Consider the following 23567-nt stretch of genomic DNA (forward strand, 5'->3'; position numbering starts at 1 on the left):
GCCGGACCAATCGGCACGTCCCGTTCGCTCCCTGCGCTTCGGGCGCCCCCTGGTGAGCGCCGCCGCCCCCCCCGCCCCCGCCCGCGCCGCTCTCGGGCGCCCCCTGGCGGCTTCCGCCGCTTGAGCTGCGGGCGGCCCGACGGGGCGGGACCGGGCGGGGCGGGGCGGGGCCGGGAGGCGGTGGCGGCGGCCGGACGCGACGGGCTGAGCCTCCCCCGCCGCCCCCCGGTGCCTGGGCCGGGGATGGGGAACGTGGAGAGCGCGGACGGGGAGGCGCTGCCCCGGGGCCCGGGAGCGGCGGCAGCCCCGGGGGGGCCCGGGCTGTTCGCCCCGGGGAAGATGCCGATGCCGGAGCCCTGTGAGCTGGAGGAGCGCTTCGCCCTGGTGCTGGTAAGACACCGACCCCCGCCACGGTCCTGGTGGTCCCCGCTCCGCCCCTCCGGTTCCCGGTGTGCCCCTCCGGTGCGCTTCCCCGTTGCTCCGTTCCTGCTCCCGCTGCGCCCTCCCTGGCCGCCCGTACCCGGGACCCCCCCGGTGCGCCCCCCTGGGCTGGACGCGCCCGCCCCGCCGCCGCCGCCGAGCTCCCCTCCTGGTGGCCGGTTGCGGGGCCAAAGACCGGGCGGGCACCGACGGCGCCGGCGCCCGAAGGAACCGGGGGCGGGCAGGGAGCGCCGGTGCCCGCGGGGATGGGCAGTGGCCGTGGGCAGCCCGGCCCGGGACAGCCCCGGGGGGTGACGCCACTCCCGGTGGAACCGGGAAGGCCCCTTTGGCCCCGGGGCTCTTGGAACCGGGAAAGTCCCGCCGAGGCGGCGGCACAGGGAGCTGGGGGTGGGGGTCCCCGGGGGTCCCCATGGGTGTGGTTTTCCCCGTGGCTGCGGGATCCCGTGGCCGGGGGTCCCCGTGGCCGGGGGTCCCCGTGGGTGCAGTTTTCCCCGTGGCGGGGGGTCCCCGTGGGTGTGGTGTCCCCATGGCTGGAGGTCCCTATGGGTGCAGTGTCCCCATGGCCAGGGCTCCCCATGGCTGGGGGTCCCTGTGGGCACAGCGTCGCTGTGGCCGGGGGTCCCTATAGCTGGGGGTCCCTGTGGGTACAGTGTCCCCATGGTCGGGGGTCCCCATGCGCTGGGTGTCCCCACGGGTGCGTTTTCCCCCTGGCCGGGGGTCCCTGTGGCTGCAGTGTCCCCACGGGCACCCTGCGTGGTCCCTGCTCCGCTGTCACAGCTGGGGCGGTGGCCTCCCCGTAGGGACCACCGACCGAGGCTACGGTGCCACCCCGGCACGGGGACGTGGCTCGGTGGTGACCCCAGCCCCACACGGTGACCCCGGTGCCATCGGGACCCACCGATGCCATGGGGACCACCACATCCCCCCAGCGCCTGGCTCGTGGCACATCAGGGTGGCCCGGCCATGGTGTCAACATGGGGGTGGCTTTATCCGGGGGGTGGGGGTAGGGGGGGGGCTACTGGTGAGGCCACCATGGCTGGGTGACACCCCCCAGCCCCCCAACGCCCAGCCCCGCCATCCTGGTGGTGGCCGTCGCCAGCGGAAGCCACGTCCGGGCAGGAAATGCCGAGTGTGATCCCACGGGGTTTGGGGAGCCGGAACCGGGGGGTACCGGGGGGCACCGACAGCTCCCCCCACCCCCCCCCCTCCCGCCCCAGCGTGGGCCAGGGCCACCCACTCGCGGGGCCATTGCCCGTCCCCACATCCCACGCGGGGCGGATGCGGCAGCCCGGTCCCCATGGGGCCAGCAGCGGGGGGGACTCATCCTGCCGGGTGCTGGTGCTGCCGGAGGTGGGGATTTTGGGGGTGATGGCATCGGGGGTCCCCAAAATCCACCCCCCACCCCCGGTGTCATCGCCCGGTGCCATCCCGGCTACTGCTGGGGAGGAAAATATTTCGCTGGACGGGCACGATCCCGGTGGCCTAAACCCCGGGGGGGGGGGGGGCGGGTGTCCAGCCCCGGTGGCCCCCGGTTCCCTGGGGGGCTCAGTCCCGGGGCAGCTGATGGGGGGTCCCCGGGGGGGGGGGGTTGGCGGAGGAAGTGCCCGGCCGGGAGCGGCCCAGCTCCCGCCACAAAGGCAGGAAACCGAGCGGCGGGAATGCCGGGGAGGGCGGCAGCGCTTCAAAGCCACCCCGGTGCCCCCCACCCCTACCCGGGCCCCCTGCACCCCCCCCTCCCCCACCTTCACCGGTGTCCCCGGGTGTCCCCATGATTTTGCCGACAGCTCCGGTGTACGAATAAGCGTGGCTCGATGGGGAGGGCGGCACTGTCCTCGTCCCCGCGGTAATTTTGGGGGGGACCCCATCCCCCACCCCCCCAGATCCCCGGGGACTGCCCCCCCCCCCCCCCCCCAGGCTCTGCCCCGGTTTCCTGCGGCTCCACGGGATCGGGATAACCAGGGGAGGGATAATTTTAGCTGCCGTGGGGGGGGTGAAGTGCCGGCACCTCCCGGTTGTGGCGGTGCCCAGTTCCTGCTAACGGTGCTGCCTGGGAGCTGCCTCGCCGGGGCGGCATCTCCCACCGGGGCGGCATCTCCCACCAGGGTGGCATCACCTGCGGGGGTGGCATCTCCCACCAGGGTGGCATCACCCACCGGGGCAGCATCACCCACCAGGGTGGCATCACCTTCAGGGGCGGCATCTCCCACCAGGGTGGCATCACCCACCGGGGCAGCATCACCCACCAGGGTGGCATCACCTTCAGGGGTGGCATCTCCCGCCAGGGTGGCATCACCCACCGGGGCAGCATCACCCACCAGGGTGGCGTCACCTTCAGGGGTGGCATCTGCCGCCAGGGTGGCATCACCCACCAGGGTGGCAGGCATCTCCCGCCAGGGTGGCATCACCCACCGGGGCAGCATCACCCACCAGGGTGGCGTCACCTTCAGGCGTGGCATCTCCCGCCAGGGTGGCATCACCTTCAGGGGTGGCATCTCCCACCGGGGTGGCATCACGAGCCCACAGCCATCAGCATCCCCAGGTTCCACCATGGCACCCCGTTTGTGTGCCCGTCCGGGGGTCCTGGGCCACATCCTGCACCCGTGGTCCCCGGCATCTGCTGGGGTGATGCCCAGCGCCCCGGTGAGCCGGGCGCCGTGTGGCGGGCGGGGAGCGGAGGCTGCGGTTTGCCGGCGAGGAAGCGGGTGCAGACAGGAAGGATGCGTCGGTGCTGGCGAGATTTGGTGCTACCAGCGTCTGGCGTGTGGCCCTGGTGGCTCATGGTGTCACATGTGTGGCCCCATGGCCACCAGTGCTTACTGGTGCCAGGGACCCTGGCTGTGCTGTGGGGCTGGGTGCCCCTGGGGGAGACCCTGGCTGTGCCATGGGTCACCGTGCCCTCAGGGGGGACCCTGGCTGTGCCGTGGGTCAGGGTGTCCTTGGAGGGGACCCTGGCTGTGCCATGGTGCCATGGGTCACCGTGCCCTTGGGGGGGACCCTGGTTGTGCCCCTCGGGGGGACCCTGGGGGGGACCCTGGCTGTGCTGTGGGGCTGGGGTGCTCCGGGGGGGATCCTGGTTTTGCCCCTGGGGGGGACCCTGGCTGTGACTTGGGGCTGGGGTGTCCCTTGGGGGGGACCCTGGCTGTGCCCCTCGGGGGGACCCTGGCTGTGCCGTGGGGCTGGGATGCCCCTGGGGGGGACCCTGGTTGTGCCCCTCGGGGGGACCCTGGCTGTGCCATGGGCCTGGGGGGTGACCCTGGTTGTGCCGTGGGGCTGGGGTGCCCCTGGGGGGGGGGGGGGTCAGCGTCCCTGTGTCCCCCGGGGTGACGTCCCCCCCCCACCTCCAGAGCTCCATGAACCTGCCCCCAGACAAAGCCCGGCTCCTGCGCCAGTACGACAACGAGAAGAAGTGGGACCTCATCTGCGACCAGGTGTGTGTGTGGGGGGGGGGGGTCCTGGGGGGCGTCCTGGGGGGGCTGTACTGCCGTGCCAGTGCCACCAACACCCCCCTGTCCCCCCTAGGAGCGGTTCCAAGTGAAGAGCCCCCCCCATGCCTACATCCAGAAGCTGCGCAGCTTCCTGGAACCGGGTGTCACGAGGAAGGTAAGGGGGTGGGGGTGGGGGGTGGGGGGCAGGGGGGGGCACAGCGGGGCTGGGGGGGCCCCAGCTCAGCCTTGCTTTACCCCCAGAAGTTCAGGAGGAGGGTGCAGGAGTCAACCAAGGTCCTGCGCGAGCTGGAGATCAGCCTGAGGACAAACCACATCGGGTGAGTGTGGGGTCCCCGGGGTGGGGGGTGGGGGCTCTGGGGTGGCGGGGGGGGGGGGGCGGGGGGGGCAGGGGGTCCCGTTGCAGCTGCAGGGGAAGTCGGAGGCACTGCAGGAACTGGGCCGGTTCCTGCCCTGGCCGTACCGTGGGTCACGGCTGCCAGGTCCTGGGGGGAGGCGGGGGGGGGGGGGGGGGGCGGTTGCCGCGGGCGGATGGGGCGGTGATGCCGCCCTGCGCCAAGCACCGTGGCCAAATCCTGCCCAGTTCCTCCCAGCACCAGCCAGCTCACCAGCACCCCGACCCCACCCCGGCAGCTCATCCCTTTTGGTGTGCTGGGGAGGGGGGGGGGGATGCACCAGCGTGGGGTGGCTGGAGGGATGGGGACACCGGGGTGGGGGGGGTGGGGGGGGGCAGGGTGGCACGGTCCTGCCCGCGTGCTCGGGGTGTTTGGTGCACGTGCCGGGCTGTGCCCCACCACCGGCTCCGTCATTCCGCTCTTCCCTGAAAATAGCAGCAGCCGGAGACAGGAAACAGGCTGGGGCGGCAGGAAAGGGGCGGCCGCAGCCCCCCCCGGGACCCCCCCCCTCCCCGGCTGCCTGACTCGTTGGCTGCGGGCAGGGGTACGGGCAGGGGTACGGGCAGTGGTACGAGACCCCAGGGCTGTGCACACGCAGTGCTCCTGGCTGCGGTGCTCTCTGCACGTGGGGGGGGGGTGTCCCCCGTGCACGTGTGCCCCCCCCGCTGTGCGTGTGTACACCCCCCGCATGCGTGTGCACACAGCCCCTCGCCCTGCGCGTGCGCCCTGCCACGCACAGACCCCCCCCACCGTGCACGCGCACATCACGTGCATGCACACCTCCGTGCACACCCCCGCCCCGTGCACACCCACTATGTGCACCCCCCTGTGCACATGCACACACACACGCCGTGCACACCTCATGCACACTCACACCGTGTGCACACCCGCCCTGTGCACACGCGCGCTGTGCACGCCCCCACGCCCCCCTGCATGTGCATGCACCCCTCTGTGCACATGCGCACCCCGTGCACGCTCATACTGTGTGCACCCTGCCATGCACAAGCATGATGTGCACACCCCATGCACACTCATGCCGTGTGCACCCTGCCATGCACACCCCCCCGTGCACACACACACTGTGCACACCCCCCCGTGCATGTGCGTGCGCCCCTCTGTGTACATGCACACCCCCCCATGCACGTGCACACCCCGTGCACGCTCATGCACGTGCGTGCACCCCTCTGTGCACATGTGCACCCCCCCATGCACGTGCACAGCCTGTGCACGCTCACACCATGTGCTCCCTGGCACGCACACCCCCTGTGCACACACCCCCCCTCCGTGCACACGCACCCCCTGCACACCCCTCCATGCACACGCACCCCCTGTGCACACGCACCACGCGCACCCTGCCATGCACCCACACCACGTACACCCCCCCATGCACCCACCTCACATGTACGCTGCCATGCACCCCCCCCCCCCGTGCACACACACCACGCACGTCCCCTCGTGCACACGCACACCACAGGCACCCCCCTGTGCACACACCCGCCCTGTGTGCACCCACCAATGCACACCCACCCCACGCGCACCCCCCCGTGCACACGCTCCCCACAGGCATGCTGCCATGCACACCCCCTTGGGCACACACACGCCACACACCCCCCCGTGCGCATGCACGCCCACACCATGTGCACCCCCCATGCACACCCCCCCCATCCCTTGCACACCCACCCCAGGGCACCTCTCGACCAGGCTCCCTGCCCCACGCAGCACCTCACACCTGCACCCTCCCACCCTCCCAGGGGGGCTGGGGCACCCCGACCCCCAGGGTGCCCAAGGCTGGGGGGCACAGCCCCAGCACCCAGCTCTGCTTCCCGCCTTGCACCCAGCGCCGAGCCCACCCTACTCTGCAGCCGGCAGATAAAGCTGTGCCGGTGCTGGCACGGGTGATAGCAGAGGGGCTGCAACCGCCACTGGAGAACGGGGACACCCCCACCACCCCACCCCTGCGCCAAGCCGGGGGTCCCCATGGTGGGGGGGGGGGGATCATGCCTGGTGGGGGGTCCCCGGCTCCTGCGGGTCCTGATGGGTGCCTGGTGCTGTAGGTGGGTGCGCGAGTTCCTCAATGATGAGAACAAGGGGCTGGATGTGCTGGTGAACTACCTGTCCTTCGCCCAGTGCGCCGTCATGTGAGTAGGGGGCTGGGGGGGGGGGGTCCCTGGGGTGCTGGGGGGGTCCCTGGGGTGCTGGTGCCCCCTGGCAGGTCCCTGCTGTGGGTGGCCGACACCACTCAGGGCAGCCTGGCTGGCACATGGGGACCCCCTGTGGGGGGACACGGGATGCTCGGTCCCATCCTGCCCACCCTGGGCTGGGGGTCCCAGGGCCACCCTCGCGCCTCTCCCCACCCCGCCGCTGCCCAGCCGCCACCCGCTTCAGCGCTTGCCACGGTGGCTGTGCCGCTCCGCGCCGAAGCCGTGTGCCCCCCCGCCACGCGCGCGTGTCCCACCCAGGTTGGATTTTGAGGGCCAGGAAGGCGGTGAGGACGGCGCGCTGGAGAAGCTGCGCGCCTGGAGCAGGTCCATCGAGGATCTGCAGCACCCCAGCGCCCTGCCCGCCCCCTTCGCCAGCACCCTTGCCCGCTCTGCCCGCCAGACCGCCCTACGGTACGTACCCGCTGCGCCTGCCCTGCTCTGCCTGCGTGCTGTGCACCATCCTGCTGTGGCGTGTGCCGTGCCACGCACCGTCCTGCTATGATGTGTGCCGTGCCACGCACCGTCCTGCCGTGGCGTGTGCCGTGCCATGCACCGTCCTGCTATGATGTGTGCCGTGCCACGCACCGTCCTGCCGTGGCATGTGCCGTGCCATGCACCGTCCTGCTATGATGTGTGCCGTGCCACGCACCGTCCTGCCGTGGCATGTGCCGTGCCACGCACCGTCCTGCTATGATGTGTGCCATGCCACGCACCGTCCTGCCGTGGCATGTGCCGTGCCACGCACCGTCCTGCCGTGGCGTGTGCCGTGCCATGCACCGTCCTGCTATGATGTGTGCCGTGCCACGCACTGTCCTGCCGTGGTGTGTGCCGTGCCATGCACCATCCTGCCGTGACGTGTCACGCCACACACCGTCCTGCCGTGGCGTGTGCCCATCTTACCCGGTGCCATGCGCCATCCTGCCTGTGGTGCATGCTGTGTGCCCACTGCCTTGTGGTGTGTGCCGTGCCACTGAGCCCTGTGCCAGGCCTAATCCTGCCTGCGGTGCGTGCCGTGCCATGTGCCACTGTTGCCCTGTGCCACAAACCATCCTGCCCTGGTGTGTGCCACGGCAAGCACCATCCTGCCACGGCATGTGCTGTGCCAGCGTGCTCTGCGCCATGCACAATCCTGCCGTGGTGCGTGCCATGCTAAGCACCATCCTGTCCGTGGTGCATGTTGTGCCGTGCAGCATCCTGCCCTATGCCGTGCATCACCCTACCCACGGTGCATCCTGTGCCATGCACCACCGCACGCATGGTCCATGCCACGTCCCGCTGTGCCGCATCCTGCGCTGCCTTGCATGCCACATCCCGTCCTGCCTGCCGTGCCATCCCCATCCTGCCCGTGCCACCGGCGCGTCCTTCTGCCTGCCGTCACCGCGCTGCCTCTGCTTGCCCCCGCTCTGGCTCTGCCTCGGGGTAACGCGCCCCATCTCTGCTTCCAGGGCCGGGTGCCCCCCTTTCTGGCTGCGCCCACCTTGCTGCTCTCTCTCTCTCTCCTCTGCGCCCACTTTGCTGCTCGCCCGCCGGGTAAGTACCGGCTGCCCGGGCCAGCCCGGTGCTCGCGGTGGCTTCGCTCGGTGTCTCCGGTAGCCTCTGTCCCTCTCGCCCTCCAACCGCTTGTCTCTGCCTCTGCCCCCCTGAAAGCCCCGCTGTCCCCATGCTGTCCCCACCCCGGGTGAGGGTCCCGCTCACCAGCACCTGTGTCCCCACAGCTATGGCACGCTGCCCAGCCGAAGGGCGCTGAAGAACTCCCGCCTGGTCAGCCAGAAGGATGACGTCCACCTCTGCATCATGTGTCTCCGGGCCATCATGAACTACCAGGTACCACTAGCCCCCTGGGGAGGGGGGGACGACACCCCCCGATGTCACCGTGCCAGCGCTGCCAACGCTGTCCTCCGCTCTGTCCCCACAGTATGGCTTCAACCTGGTCATGTCCCATCCCCATGCGGTCAACGAGATCGCCCTGAGCCTCAATAACAAGAACCCGAGGTAAGGGGGAGGGGGTCGGGTGTGGCGGGGTGGTCCCTGGCGCTGGCTGGGGGTGATGATGATGATGGTGATGGTGCTGCTGTGCCCTAGGATGAAGGCGCTGGTGCTGGAGCTGCTGGCGGCCGTGTGCCTGGTGAGAGGTGGCCACGAGATCATCCTGGCTGCCTTCGATAACTTCAAGGAGGTACGGGGGGAGCGGGGGCAGCGGGAGCAGGCAGGGGTGGGGTAACTGGGGGCACCAGGACCAGCCTGGGATATTAGGACACTGGGGGGCACCAGGATCAAACTGGGATGAGGAGGGACAGGGAGCACCAGGACCAGGCTGGATGGGAGGGACTGGGGGGACCAGGACCAGGCTGGGATGGGGTAACCAGGGGCACCAGGATCAAACTGGGATTGAGGGGGAGCGGGAGCACCAGGACCAGGCTGGGATGTGGGGGACTGGGGGCACCAGGATCACACTGGGATGGAGAGGGACTGAGAGCACCAGGACCAGGCTGGGATGGGGTAACCGGGGGCATGGGGATCAAACTGGGATTGAGGGGGACTGGGGGCACGAGGACCAGGCTGGGATTAGGGGCACTGGGGGCACCGGGATTGTGCTGGGATGGGGGGGCTGGGAGGCCCAGGCCCAGGCTGGGATTAGGGGACTGGAGCCCAGGGGCTGGGGGGGGGCTGGGGGCCAGGGTAGGGGGGCTCAGCCAGGTTAACCCCGCGTTCGCTGCCCACTCAGGTCTGCAAGGAGAAGCATCGCTTCGAGCGGCTGATGGACTATTTCCGCAACGAGGACAGCAGCATCGACTTCATGGTGGGACACCCGCTCCTGGGCGAGGGTCTTTGGGTTGGCAGGGGGTGCTGAGGACGATGGGGGTGGGGGGCTCCTGGTGACACGCCCCCCCCCCTCCCCTGCCCCCAGGTCGCCTGCATGCAGTTCATCAACATCGTGGTGCACTCGGTGGAGGACATGAACTTCCGCGTTCATCTCCAGTACGAGTTCACCAAGCTGGGGCTGGAGGAGTTCCTGCAGGTACGGGGAGTGGGGGGGCTGCCCCGAGGAGCCCCCCGCCCCGTCCCTGACGCTGCCCCGATGCCCGCAGAAGTCGAGGCATACGGAGAGCGAGAAGCTGCAGGTGCAGATCCAGGCGTACCTGGATAATGTCTTCGATGTGGGGGGGCTGCTGGAGGATGCTGAGACCAAGAACGTGGCCCTGGAGAAGGTGGAGGAGCTGGAGGAGCATCTGTCCCACGTACGTGAAGGCGGGGGGGGACACGGGGATGCTCCTTACCAGGTCCTGGGGGCATCCCCTCCCAGGGTCATGGGAGGTCAGTGGTGATACTGGGGGGGGTCTCTGAGCTGGTGTCACAGCTGTGTGTCCCATCCCCCCCCCCCCCCCAGCTAACGGAGAAGCTGCTGGACCTGGAGAACGAGAACATGATGCGGGTGGCAGAGCTGGAGAAGCAGCTGCTGCAGCGGGAGAAGGAGCTGGAGGTGGTAAAGGTGCGTGGGGGGGCCATGGGGAGTGGGGCAGGGTCCTGCCCCCCCCCCTCAGGCTGACGCTTTCCACCCCCAGGAGACCTACGAGCGCACGAACCACCAAGTGCACACGCTGCGGCGGATGATGAAGGAGAAGGACGAGGCTTTTCGGCGACGCTACGGCTCCGAGCCGCCCCCCGTGCTGGCCACCGAGCTCCCCCCCCAGCCCGAGCCCGAGCCCCTGGAGGAGGCCCTGTGCGTCCCTGTCCTGCCCCCCGCAGAGGCTGCACCCCCCCCGCCCCCCCCGCCACCCCCCCTGCCACCCCCAGCCCCCCCGCTCCCAGGTGAGGATGGGGGAGTCCCCAGGGCAGCCCCAAAACTGGGACATCCCAAGGCTGGGGCATCCCTGGGGTGGAAGGGGGGGGCTTCAAAAGTGGGGTGTCCCTGGTGCTGGACCACCCCTGAGGCTGGGGGCGTCCCCATAATTGGGACAACCCCACTGGGGCATGGGCTCATCCTCTCCTCCCTGCACAGGCAAGTGCCCCCCAGCCCCACCGCTGCCGGGGGCTTCGCCCTCCATCGCCCTCACCGTTGGGCTCTCGGGTAGGTGGGGAGGATGTGGGGACCGTGGGGACGGGGAGAGTGGGGGCTGTGGGGACAGGGACAGGGAGAGCGTGGGGGCTGTGGGGATGGGGTGGGTGGGGACCATGGGGACAAGGACCGGGAGGGTGTGGGGACGCGGGGACAGGGACAGGGAGAGCGTGGGGACTGTGGGGATGGGGTGTGCAGGGACCATGGGGACAGGGACAGGGAGGGTGTGGGGACAGGGACAGGGAGAGCGTGGGGGCTGTGGGGATGGGGATGTGCAGGGACCATGGGGACAAGGACCGGGAGGGTGTGGGGACGTGGGGACAGGGACAGGGAGAGCGTGGGGACATGGGGACAAGGACAGGGAGAGTGGGGACCGTGGGGACAAGGACAGGGAGGGTGTGCAGACATGAGGACAGGGACAGGGAGAGCGTGGGGGCTGTGGGGATGGGGATGTGCAGGGACCATGGGGACAGGGACAGGGAGGGTGTGGGGACAGGGACAGGGAGAGCGTGGGGGCTGTGGGGGTGGGGATGTGCAGGGACCATGGGGACAAGGACAGGGAGGGTGTGGGGACGTGGGGACAGGGACAGGGAGAGCATGGGGGCTGTGGGGATGGGGATGCACAGGGACCATGGGGACAAGGACAGGGAGAGTGGGGGACAAGGACAGGGAGGGTCTGGGGACATGGGGACAGGGACAGAGAGAGCGTGGGGGCTGTGGAGCTGGGGATGTGCAGGGACCATGGGGACAAGGACAGGGAGAGCGTGGGGATGGGGACATGCAGAGATGATGGGGATTGGAACAGGGAGGGTGTGGAAACTGTGGGGTGGGGATGTGCAGGGGCCATGGGGACAGGGACAGGGACAGCATGGGGACTGTGGGGATGGGGTGTGCAGGGACCATGGGGACAGGGAGAGGACAGAGGAAGGGGCCGGGCTGCAGACACCAGGGTGTCGGGGCTGCCATCGCCAAGGAACGGGCGCAGGGACCACAGCACGGGGCTGGGGTGGCCCAGGGGATGGTGACAGCCTGGGGACCGATGCACTGGACTCCGGTGGCTCAGGGTGGGCCTGGGATGTGTCCCCCTGCCCCGGCGTGGGCTGAGCTGGCTCCTACCCCGCTGGCAGCCATCCGGATCAAGAAGCCCATCAAAACCAAATTCCGGCTGCCCGTCTTCAACTGGACGGCGCTGAAGCCCAACCAGATCAGTGGGACGGTGTTCAGCGAGCTGGACGACGAGCGGGTGCTGGAGGTGAGCCCGGGACCCCCGCCCCAAGCAGCTGGGTGGGTGCCACCGCCACTGCCCCCCTCTGAGCATCTTGTCCCACCAGGACCTCGACCTGGAGCGCTTCGAGGAGCTTTTCAAGACCAAAGCGCAGGGTCCAGCCCTCGACCTGGTCTGTGCCAAGAACAAGGCGTCGCAGAAGGTGGCCACCAAGGTGACGCTGCTGGAAGCCAACCGTGCCAAGAACCTGGCCATCACCCTGCGCAAGGCGGGCCGCGGCGCCGAGGAGATCTGCAGGGCCATCCACACGTGCGTGCTCCTGTGCCGGGGTGCAGCGGGGGCGGGGGGGGGGGGGGGCAATGGGGAGCCCTGGCTGGGGTGCAGGGAGGTTGGGTGGCTTGCAGGGGGTCCAGGCAAGGTGCAGGGAGGTTGGTTGGGGTGCAGGGGGTCCAGGAAGGGTGCAGGGTATCTGTCTGGGGGGCAGGGGGTCCAGGCAGCGTGCAGGGAGGTTTGTTGGGTGCTGGGGGTCCAAGCAGGGTGCAGGGGGGCTGACTGGGGTGCTGGGGGTCCAAGCAGGGTGCAGGGGGTCTGGCTGGGGGGCAGGGGGTCCAGGCAAGGTGCAGGGGATCTGTCTGGAGTCCAGGGGTCCAGGAAGGGTGCAGTGGGACTGGCTGGGGTGCTGGGGGTCCAGGCAGGGTGCAGGGGGTCTGTCTGGGATGCAGGGGGTCCAGGCAGGGTGCAGGGGGGCTGGATGGGGGGCAGGGGGTCCAGGCAGGGTGCAGGGGGGCTGGATGGGGGGCAGGGGGTCCAGGCAGGGTACAGGGGGTCTGTCTGGAATGCAGGGGGTCCAGGCAGGGTACAGGGGGGCTGGATGGGGGGCAGGGGGTCCAGGCAGGGTGCAGGGGGGCTGGATGGGGGGCAGGGGGTCCAGGCAGGGTGCAGGGGGTCTGTCTGGGATGCAGGGGGTCCAGGCAGGGTGCTGGGGGTCCAGGCAGGGTGCAGGGGGGCTGGATGGGGGGCAGGGGGTCCAGGCAGGGTGCAGGGAGGTTGGTTGGGTGCAGGGGCCCTATCTGGGGGCCAGGGGGTCCCAGAGAGGACCCAGTGGGGAGCTGGTCCCTGACAGCAGGGGTGGGGGGCAGGTTCGACCTGGCGACGCTGCCGGTGGACTTTGTGGAGTGCCTGATGCGGTTCCTGCCGACGGAGGCGGAGGTGAAGGCGCTGCGGCAGTACGAGCGGGAGCGCAAGCCGCTGGAGGAGCTGGCGGACGAGGACCGCTTCATGCTGCAGTTCAGCAAGGTGGAGCGGCTGCCCCAGCGCATGGCCATCATGGCTTTCCTCGGCAACTTTGCCGAAAACCTCCAGATGCTGACACCGGTACGGAGCTGGGGAGGGGGATATTGCACCCACCGGGGGTGCCCGGACCCTGCGCCCTGGCTGAGCCCCCCCATCCTGTCCCCCTGCAGCAGCTCAATGCCATCATCGCAGCCTCAGCCTCTGTCAAGTCCTCCCAGAAGCTGAAGCACATGTTGGAGGTGAGCATGGGGAGGCCAGCGGCCGGGGGGACAAGCCGGAGTCCTGCCCTCCATCCATCATGGGGGTCCCACGGGGGTCTCGCTCCTCCCTGACACCCCCATCCCTGGGGCTTTTTCCCCTGCAGATCATCTTGGCGCTGGGCAACTACATGAACAGCAGCAAACGTGGTGCCGTCTACGGCTTCAAACTGCAGAGCCTGGACCTGGTGGGCAGCCCTGGACCCCCCCTTCCCCCTTGCCTGGGTCCCTGTGGGATCTCAGGGGTCCCATCCCACGGTCCTGACACCTCCCACCCCCCCCAAAACCCTCCTGCAGCTCCTGGACACCAAGTCGACGGACAGGAAGATGACGCTGCTGCATTTCATCGCGCTGACGGTGCGGGAGAAGTACCCCGAGCTGGCAACCTTCTGGCAGGAGCTGCACTTCGTGGAGAAGGCGGCTGCAGGTGCCCCCCTGTCCCCACGCCCCCCACTTCACCGTCCCCTGCGGCCCTGGGTCCCCCTGACCCGTTGTCCCCCGTAGTGTCCCCTGGAGAACGTACTGATGGATGTGAAGGAGCTGGGCCGGGGAATGGAGCTGCTGCGCCGGGAGTGTGGGCTGCATGAGAACAGCGTCCTGCGCGCCTTCCTGGCTGCCAGCGAGGGCAAGCTGGAGCGGCTGCAGAAGGACGCACGGACAGCCGAGGTGAGCGCTGCCGGGCGGCTGTGCCTCACGCCTCGCGTGGCGCCTTGTCAGGCAGGCCTTGCTTCCCATGCTTCTTGTCCTTGTCATGCACGCCTTGCTTTGCATGGCCCTTGTGCCCGCCTTGCTTTGCACGCTCCTTGTGCCCGCCTTGCTTTGCACGCTCCTTGTGCCCGCCTTGCCTTGCACGCTCCTTATGCCCGCCTTGCTTTGCACGCTCCTTGTGCCTGCCTTGCCTTGCACGCTCCTTGTGCCCGCCCTTGCTTGGCACGCTCCTTGTGCCCGCCTTGCTTTGCAGGCTCCTTGTGCCCGCCTTGCCTTGCACGTCCTTGTGCCTGCCTTGCTTTGCATGCTCCTTGTGCCTGCCTTTGCTTTGCATGCTCCTTGTGCGTCCCTGTCGTCCACACCTTGCTTTGCAAGTTCCTCACATATACCTGTCTTGCTTTGCATGCTTCTTGTGCATGTCTTGCTTTGCATGGCCCTTGTGCCCGCCTTGCTTTGCATGCTCCTTGCGCCTGCCTTGCTTTGCATGGCCCTTGTGCCCGCCTTGCTTTGCACGCTCCTTGTGCCCGCCTTGCTTTGCACGCTCCTTGTGCCTGCCTTGCTTTGCATGCTCCTTGTGCCTGCCTTGCTTTGCATGCTCCTTGTGCGTCCCTGTCGTCCACACCTTGCTTTGCAAGTTCCTCACGTATACCTGTCTTGCTTTGCATGCTTCTTGTGCATGTCTTGCTTTGCATGGCCCTTGTGCCCGCCTTGCCTTGCACGCTCCTTGTGCCCGCCTTGCTTTGCATGCTCCTTGTGCCTGCCTTGCTTTGCATGGCCCTTGTGCCCGCCTTGCTTTGCACGCTCCTTGTGCCTGCCTTGCTTTGCATGCTCTTGTGCCTGGCTTGCATGCTCCTTGTGCGTCCCTGTCGTCCACACCTTGCTTTGCAAGTTTCACATATACCTGTCTTGCTTTGCATGCTTCTTGTGCATGTCTTGCTTGCATGGCCCTTGTGCCGCCTTGCTTTGCATGCTCCTTGCGCCATGCCTTGCTTTGCATGGCCTTGTGCCCGCCTTGCTTTGCACTCCTTGTGCCCGCCTGCTTTGCACGCTCCTTGTGCTGCCTTGCTTTGCATGCTCCTTGTGCCTGCCTTGCTTGCATGCTCCTTGTGGTCCCTGTCGTCACACACCTTGCTTTGCAAGTTCCTCACGTTATACCTGTTCTGCTTTGCATGCTTCTTGTGCATGTCTTGCTTTGCATGGCCTTGTCCCTGCCTTGCGCTTGTGCCGCCTTGCTTTGCATGCTCCTTGTGCCTGCCTTGCTTTGCATGGCCCTTGTGCCCGCCTTGCTTTGCACGCTCCTTGTGCCTGCCTTGCTTTGCATGGCCCTTGTGCCCGCCTTGCTTTGCACGCTCCTTGTGCCTGCCTTGCTTTGCATGCTCCTTGTGCCTGCCTTGCTTTGCATGCTCCTTGTGCGTCCCTGTCGTCCACACCTTGCTTTGCAAGTTCCTCACATATACCTGTCTTGCTTTGCATGCTTCTTGTGCATGTCTTGCTTTGCATGGCCCTTGTGCCCACCTTGCCTTGCACGCTCCTTGTGCCCGCCTTGCCTTGCACGCTCCTTGTGCCTGCCTTGCTTTGCACGCTCCTTGTACCCGCCTTGCCTTGCACGCTCCTTGCGCCTGCCTTCCCTTGCACGCTCCTTGTGCCCTCCTTGCCTTGCACGCTCCTTGTGCCCGCCTTGCTTTGCACGCTCCTTGCGCCCGCCTTGCCTTGCACGCTCCTTGCGCCTGCCTTCCCTTGCACGCTCCTTGTGCCCTCCTTCCCTTGCACGCTCCTTGTGCCCGCCTTGCCTTGCACGCTCCTTGCGCCCGCCTTGCTTTGCACGCTCCTTGCGCCCGCCTTGCCTTGCACGCTCCTTGTGCCCGCCTTGCCTTGCACGCTCCTTGTGCCCACCTTGCTTTGCACGCTCCTTGCGCCCGCCTTGCCTTGCACGCTCCTCCAGCACGCCTTGCTTCACATGCTCCTCAGGCATACTTGACTTGCTTTGCATCCCCCTCCTGCCTGTTTTGCCTTCCACGCCCCTCATGCCCGCCTTGCCTCGCATGCCCCTCGTGCCGGGATGCCACCAGGAGCTGTGGGACACGCAGCCCATCAGGGACCACCCTGTCCCCTCTTCCAGGACGCCTACAACACGGTGGTGCGGTATTTTGGCGAGAGCCCCAAGACGACCCCCCCGTCCGTCTTCTTCCCGGTCTTTGTCCGGTTCATCCGCTCCTACAAGGTGAGGGGGGGGCGGGGGGGGCACAGGCGGGGGGTCGGTGACACCGGGGCTGGCTCCCGGTGCCATCCCCATGCTCCGGCAGGACGCGGAGCAGGAGAACGAGACACGGAAGAAGCAGGAGGAGGTGATGCGGGAGAAGCTGTTGGCGCAGGAGGCCAAGAAGCAGGAGAAGGTGAGCGGGGGGCACACACGTGGGTGGGCTGGGGGGGGGACACGCACAGAGGGGACACGGCTGTCCCCAACCCGGGCTCTCTGCGCCTCTGGCAGCGGAACAAGTGGCAGCAGCAGGAGCTGATCGCGGAGCTGCGGCGGCGCCAGGCCAAGGACCATCGCCCCGTCTATGAGGGCAAGGACGGCACCATCGAGGACATCATCACCGGTACGGCCCCCGCCGCCGCCCCCCGCCCGGACGCCTGGCTCCCGCCCACCCGCGGGGGCTGACGTCCCCCTGTGTCCCCCCCTGTGTCCCCCCCCCGCCCCTGCCCCCCCTGCAGCGCTGAAGAGCGTCCCCTTCACCGCCCGCACTGCCAAGCGGGGCTCGCGCTTCTTCTGCGACCCGTCCCACCACGACGAGTCCAGCTGTTAGCCCCCAGGTACCGCCTGCATGCCTGGATCCCCCCGGATCCCTGCCTGGATCCCCCCTCCAGATCCCTCCTTCCGGCCCCGCATGCCCCCTCCTGCACGCCCCCTCCCCGCATGCCATCAACCCGGGGTGCCCAGCACCCCCCGACCCCGCGGAGCAGAGCAGGGTCTTAATGTGGGAACCTGGTGTGAGGCTGGATCCCGGCACAGGATCCCTGGATCCTGCTGCACAGCTGGGTCCTGGCATAGGATTCTGACATAGGATCCTGGTGCAAGCCTTGGTCCCAGCACAGGATCCCAGCACTGGATCCTGCCACAGGATCCTGATGCAAGCCTGGGTCCTGGCACAGGATCCCAGCACTGGATCCTGCTGCACGGCTGGGTCCTGCCACAGGATCCCAGCACTGGATCTTGCCACAGGATCCTGGTGCAAGCCTGGGTCTAGGCACAGGATCCCAGCACTAGATCTTGCTGCATGGGTGGGTCCTGGCATAGGATTCTGGCACAGGATCCTGGTGCAAGCCTGGCTTCTGGCACAGTATCCCAGCACTGGATCCTGCCATGGCTCCTGGTACAGGATCCTGATGCAAGCCTGGGTCCTGGGACAGGATCCCAGTACAAGGCTGGGTGCCGGCACAGGATCCCAGCAGAGCAAGGCTGGGTTTCCAGCATGGGGGGTCTTTGCTGCAATGCAGGGTCCCTGTGCAATACTGGATCCCAGTTATGTGGTCCCAGTCCAATAGTGGATCCCAGTTATGTGGTCCTAGTCCAATACTGGATCCCAGTGCAGTGTCCCACTGCAATACTGGAACCCAGTATGGGGTCTCAGTGCAATACTGGGTCCCAACATGGGGTCCCAGTTCAATAGTGGATCCCAGTGCAGTACTGGAACCCAGTTATGTGGTCCCAGTGCAATACTGGAACCCAGTTCTGCAGTCCCAGCGCAATAGTGGGTCCCAGCATGAGGTCCCAGTGCAATACTGGATCCCAGCACAATACTGGATCCCAGCGTGAGGTCCCAGTGCAATACTGGATCCCAGCGCAATAGTGGGTCCCAGCGTGAGGTCCCAGTTCAATACTGGATCCCAGCGCAATAGTGGGTCCCAGCATGAGGTCCCAGTGCAATACTGGTTCCCAGCACAATAGTGGGTCCCAGCATGAGGTCCCAGTGCAATACTGGATCCCAGCGTGAGGTCCCAGTGCAATACTGGATCCCAGCGCAATAGTGGGTCCCAGCATGAGGTCCCAGTGCAATACTGGATCCCAGCGTGAGGTCCCAGTGCAATACTGGATCCCAGCGCAATAGTGGGTCCCAGCATGAGGTCCCAGTGCAATACTGGATCCCAGCACAATACTGGATCCCAGCGTGAGGTCCCAGTGCAATACTGGATCCCAGCGCAATAGTGGGTCCCAGCGTGAGGTCCCAGTTCAATACTGGATCCCAGCGCAATAGTGGGTCCCAGCATGAGGTCCCAGTGCAATACTGGATCCCAGCACAATACTGGATCCCAGCGTGAGGTCCCAGTGCAATACTGGATCCCAGCGCAATAGTGGGTCCCAGCATGAGGTCCCAGTGCAATACTGGATCCCAGCGTGAGGTCCCAGTGCAATACTGGATCCCAGCGTGAGGTCCCAGTGCAATACTGGTTCCCAGCACAATAGTGGGTCTCAGCCCGGTGCCAGGAGCTGCCACAGCCCCTGAGGGGGGTCGCCCAGGCCAGGCCCCCCCTGACACTGTCCCTTCCATCCCACAGCCCGCAGGTGCATCCGCCTGTAGCCGAGCGAGGGTAAGGACCCCGGTGGCGGGGGAGGGGGGGGGGGGGGGGCAGCTGGGGCTGCCTCGGTTTCCCCTCCTCACCCCACGCTGCCCCCCCCGGTGCTGGGGAGGGGTCCGTCCTGCCCCCCGACACTATGCTGGGAGGGGCACGGCCTCCTGCCATCGTCCTCCCCCCCGCCCCCCCCGGGCTCACAGGTGGCATCCCTGTCCCCTGCACCTGGGGGGGGGGGGCTCACTGCCTGGACCACCCACCGAGCTTGCCCGCGGCATAGGCCAAATCCCACCCCCGGCTGTGGTGGGGGCCCAGCGCCTGTGGCTGACCCACGGGGTGTCCCCTCCCCATTGGGGTCACTGCCCCAGAGCCCCCAGCCCACTGTGGGGACCACAGGGGGGGCCCCCCCCCTGCCGCGCTCGTCACTTTGACCACTGATGTGAACACTAATTGCCAAAAAAAGGGACCAAAGCCAGGCCGGGGTTGGGGGGGGGGGGTGTTGGAGGCAGCAGGATGGTGCCCACCACCCCGGACCACCCCCCTCCTCCCCGGACCCCCTCCCAGTGACTTTTTGTACATGTGAAATATATGGAGTCTTGTACATGGCCACTGCCTGTTTTGGGGGGGGTGGGGGGGGGTGGGGGGGGTGGGTAAGACACAGTGGGGACCCAGGCATCTGGGGAGCCCCCTCCCCCATGCTGGGGGTCCTGGGTCCAGGGGTTGGGGGGCAGGGGGGCCATACATGTGCAGGGATGAGACCCTTAAGCTGGGCTTTGTGGTGGTATTATTAAAACTGCAGGATCAAGGGGGGAGGGGGGTGCTTTTTTCGGGGGGGAGGGGAAGCCCCCCCCAGTATCACCAGCCCTAGCGCAGGGTGGGGCAGCCCCGGTTCATCCCACTGCTGGCAGCTGTGGGGGACTGGGAGCAGCTTAGGGCTTGAAGGGGGGGAAGGGGGAGATGGAGGGGCAGGATGCAGCCCCAGGAACAAAGAAAAAGGGGGATGGAGGGGCAGGATAAACCTGAGCATCACCGGGGCTGAGCAGGGGCAGGATGCGGCCCTTTCGGGGCCTGAAGGGCTGGGGCGGGTGGGATGCGGTCACTGCATCCTTAGGAGAAGGGCAGAAAGGGTCTGGGGGGGGCAGGATGTGGCCCTGGCATCTCCGCAGTGGGGGTAGAAGAGGCTGGGAAGGGCAGGATGTGGCCCCCAGCGCCCCCCCAGCCCGTGGGGCAGGATGCGGCCCCCATGGCAGCGCAGGTGCCTGGGCTCCCCCCCTGAGCCGCGCCTGCCCCACCAGCCCAGGGATTAGCTCTGCAACAGAATAAAAGTTTCCGCTAATCCTCTTGGGGGGGATTACCAGCACTGCCGCACCCACGGCCGGATCCAGACCCAGCTCAGGACCGGTCCCCCCCAGTGTCTCTGCTGGCCCCGTTGCCTTTTAATCCATCTGTACGAGCCGGGGTCGCTGCAGCCCCCAGCAGCGTTCTGCTCCGTCCCCAAGTACCACGGGCAACGCCGCTGGTGTCCATCCGTCCGTCCGTCCGTCCATCCCTGCGTCTTCTGGGCTGGCGCTGGTCCCTACGCCCCCTCGGCAGCGCCTTCGGCCTCGCGGGACTGCCGCCGCTCCCCCTGCGCCGGGGGTGCTGCCAGGCTCTCCGCCTGCAGCAGCAGGTTGCAGCCGAGGAAGAAGAGGGCGAAGGTGACGGCGAGGCAGAGCACCAGGACGACAGCGATACGGGTGGCCTCAGCCGCCCACACGTCGGCTCGCACCAGCGTGGCGTTCATCTCCTCCTCCTCCTCCTCCTCTTCCTCCCCCAAGCCGGAGTGCGGGTCTGCTGGGACTGACGGGAGGGTTTAAGTGATGTCAGGGACCGTCTTTAGCTGCCCATGTGGCCCCCCCTCACTCTGCGGAGAAGACGGAGCCCAGTGGATGCCGCCCCCCGGGGGATAAAAAGCAGCTTTTCCCCCCCCTCGGTGCTGCGGAGGGGACCCTGCACGGACCGGGGATCAGCCGGTCCCCTCCCCTGGGTGCGCCTGGGGGGCTGCCCCACTTGGTGTATCGCTCCCGGGGGGTGGGGGCAGCACTGACTGAGCCCTGGGGGGTGCCAGGCCCCCCCCTCCCACCACCCAGCCCTGCCACTCCCCACTGCAGCCAGTGAACCCCACGATGGGGTCCCCCACGCAGCCTCGGCACCTGCTTCCCCCCTGTCCTGTGGCTGCCAGCACCATCCACAGCCAGGACGTGACCAGACTCCACCTGAAAGGAGAAATATTTTTTATTTTTGCCCCAGAAGAGGCAGCAAGCTCATCTCCGCGCCCCGCAGGGAAGCGGCTCAGTCCCAGGGATGGGGTTGCCACCGTGGCGGGGGGGACAGGCGGTGACAAAGGACAAGGCCAGCACTGGCTGTGCCACACAGAGCGAGTTGGAGAGGGGCCATGGGCCGGGCCGGCCGGGGTTTGGATCCATCCCTGCTCCGTGCTGATCCCCAGCACCGCTCTGCCAGGCCACGAGCCCAGCACCGAGCCAGTGCTGACACCACACAGCAGCTCCTGCCGCGAGGACTCGCCACCAACCCAGAAGCCACCAAGCCGGTTCTCCAGGATGGGCAAGCGCCCCTTGGTGCAAACCAAACAAGCAGCAACCCCCAATTAAGGGCCAGGCCAAGTCCAGCTCCTTGCAGAGGCTTTTTGGAGGCGGAGAGGAAGGATCCAACCAGAGACACTGTCCCAAAGAAGCAGGGGCTGTGCCGGAAAAGTGCCACGACGCAGGGAAACCTGCCTCGGTGGCACCCAGCCCTACAGGGCCAGTGTGTCCTTGATGAGGCGGCGCATGGTGGTGGTGACCGAGGTGCCCAGGGAGTCCGTGATCTGGTAGGAGATCTTGTACAGGTAGGGCTGCACGTCCTTCAGGCTGGTGTCAAAGACGTTGTCCACCTCCGACTGGGTGGGCATCTTGGGCAGGTACTCGTGGCGGTTCATCACCTCTACAATGTTGATGATCTTCTCGCAGAGCTTCTCGCCCACCTTCTCCCGGCAGATCTGCCGCTCCTGCTCGTTCGCCAGGTTGACCACATTCACTTTGATGGTCCACAGCTCCCAGGGGATGCACTCATCCGAGAAGGGCCAGCGTGACTTCTTTTTCTGGTAGAACTCCAGCGAAATCTGCCCCATCCCATCGCTGCCCGAGTTGCGCAAGGCGTCCTGCCGAGAGAGCACGCAGCCTCGCTCGGGGGGAGCCAGGGACTGACCTTCCCCTCGCAGGCGAGGACACGTTAAAGCCCGCAGGTTTTTAAGCTCCCACTTTTGGCCTTGCTGAGGGGGTCCCTTACCTTGAACTCCCCTACAGCCTTGCGCAGGGCCCGGTCCAGCTCCTCAGAGGAGACGCGGACGTAGGCGAAGTCGATGAAGTCGCAGTCCACGTCCTGGGTGCCCACGGTGCCGATGGAGTAGGTGCCCTCCTTCTTGTAGTGGAACTTGCCAGTGCTGCGGTGCAGCAGGACGGTGTGGAGCACGGCCAGCATGGCCTCCTCCACCTGCCGACCCTCCACCGACACCTCCAGCACCTCTGCGCGGCAGTTCATGGCGGGGGTGGCTCTGGGGGGAGCGCAACAGCGGGTTCTGCAGGGAAAAAAAGGATGTTGGGGGGAGTTAGTTGTGCTGCTGCTTGGGTAACAGCCCCTCTGCCAAACCCCTTTACCCACCTGTGGGCCCCGATGTCCCTGTGTGTGCCCTCCCCACCCCACAGGGGTCCCAGTCTGGGCCCCCCAGTACCCCACAGGGACCCAAAGGGCCCGATCTGGGACCCCTCACACCCCACAGGGACCCAGGGGGCCCGATCCAGGCCCACCCCCCTACCTCACTCTCTCCCAGAGGGCCCCAGGCCTCCCTCAGCCCCCAGCCAGGGCCTCAGCCCCTGTCACTCCGCCGGGTACCGGCCCCCTCACCCTCTCCCGGGGTCCCGGGTCCTGAGCCCCTCGATACCGGACCCCCTCAACCCCCTCCCGGGGCCCGGGCCCCCCTCACCCGCTGGTACCGGGCCCCTCACCCTCTCCCGGGTCCTGAGTCCCCCGGTACCCGGCCCCTCACCCTCTCCCGGGTCCTGAGTCCCCCGGTACTGGGGCCCGAGTCCCCCTCACTTCCCTGGTACCGGGGCCCCTCACCCCCTCCCGGGGCCCGAGCGCCCCGGTACCAGGGGCCGAGCCCCCCTCACCACCCCCGTGCCAAGCCCCTTACCCCCTCCCGGGGCCCGAGCCCCCCTCACTTCCCAGTACCGGGCCCCTCACCCTCTCCCGGCTCCTGAACCCCCCGGTACCGGGCCCCGGGCCCCTCACGGCCGCCGGCCCCCACTCACCGCCCGGGCCCGACCATCTGACCGCGGGGAGGAGGGAAGTGGAGCAGCCCATCTGCGTAGGGGGGGTCGGCACACAGCATCTACTGCAATGGCGGCCCCTGCCGCCGCAGCAGCCGCATTTTCTCACTGTACGCCTGTTATTTTTCACGCGTGCCCTACGATGCCGGTTCCGATCGCGGTGAGACCCCGGGGGCGGAATCGCCGCCTCCGTGCCGGGGCTCACCTCCCCGCACCGCTGCCGGCTTGGTTCGTTCCGGGACAGGGTGCCACCGAGCTGGGCCCACCGCTGTGCAGAACGGCTCGCTTCCTCGGGGCGCTCCTGAGCGCACAGCGCCCCCTGGGCTGGAGGCTTCTCCGTGGTACTGCAGCCGGGCTGGGGTCCGGTGACCCCCGGTGACCCCGGTGACCTCCGCAGTGCCAGGGTCCAGGACGGGGGGACACGGCAACGGGGGACAAAGAGAGAACAGTGGGACGTACATGGGGACACACAGGGACACATGGGGACACATGGGAGCACAGCGGCACAGGGACCATATGGACACAAAGGGGTACAGGGACAGGGGGCACATGGGATACTGGAGACAGGGACACGGTGGGCAGGGGGACACAGGGACAAGGGGTGAATG

The 23567-nt window shown here is 67.6% G+C and overlaps 2 protein-coding genes across 8 annotated transcripts; one reads left to right on the forward strand and one right to left on the reverse strand.

The window, feature by feature from the left end:
- The first annotated feature begins 182 nt into the window (after positions 1–182).
- FMNL3 (formin like 3) lies at positions 183–19197 on the forward strand. 5 transcript variants are annotated; one of them, XM_037411692.1, is made up of 27 exons: positions 183–390; positions 3786–3869; positions 3961–4041; positions 4128–4204; positions 6334–6417; positions 6739–6891; positions 8196–8304; positions 8396–8472; positions 8563–8656; positions 9206–9280; positions 9389–9499; positions 9570–9719; positions 9869–9970; positions 10044–10290; positions 10481–10549; positions 11665–11789; positions 11869–12071; positions 12902–13136; positions 13226–13294; positions 13420–13500; positions 13610–13741; positions 13817–13978; positions 16140–16241; positions 16324–16413; positions 16509–16620; positions 16736–16834; positions 18578–19197. In XM_037411692.1, the coding sequence occupies exons 1-26, from the start codon at positions 244–246 to the stop codon at positions 16825–16827; spliced, it is 3063 nt and encodes a 1020-aa protein (XP_037267589.1). In that variant the 5' UTR covers positions 183–243; the 3' UTR covers positions 16828–16834; positions 18578–19197. The 5 variants fall into 5 exon arrangements, 2 of the variants coding, with proteins under 2 accessions (XP_037267589.1, XP_037267590.1); XM_037411693.1 differs by lacking the exon at positions 6739–6891 and having other exon boundaries at positions 184–390; XR_005108032.1 differs by lacking the exons at positions 16324–16413; positions 16509–16620; positions 16736–16834; positions 18578–19197 and having other exon boundaries at positions 13610–13739.
- Positions 19198–20848: 1651 nt separating this feature from the next.
- On the reverse strand, positions 20849–23164 carry ATG101 (autophagy related 101). 3 transcript variants are annotated; one of them, XM_037411775.1, is made up of 3 exons: positions 22942–23164; positions 21920–22208; positions 20849–21791 (listed from the first exon to the last, which is right to left on the reverse strand). In XM_037411775.1, exons 1-3 carry the CDS (start codon positions 23019–23021, stop codon positions 21387–21389), a joined length of 774 nt encoding a protein of 257 aa, XP_037267672.1. In that variant the 5' UTR covers positions 23022–23164; the 3' UTR covers positions 20849–21386. The 3 variants fall into 3 exon arrangements, with proteins under 3 accessions (XP_037267672.1, XP_037267673.1, XP_037267674.1); XM_037411776.1 differs by lacking the exon at positions 22942–23164 and adding an exon at positions 22874–22941; XM_037411777.1 differs by lacking the exon at positions 22942–23164 and adding an exon at positions 22824–22842.
- Positions 23165–23567: the final 403 nt, after the last annotated feature.

This window comes from Falco rusticolus, chromosome 19, assembly GCF_015220075.1.
Source record: "Falco rusticolus isolate bFalRus1 chromosome 19, bFalRus1.pri, whole genome shotgun sequence".
In the NCBI taxonomy this organism is placed as follows: Eukaryota; Metazoa; Chordata; class Aves; order Falconiformes; family Falconidae; genus Falco; species Falco rusticolus.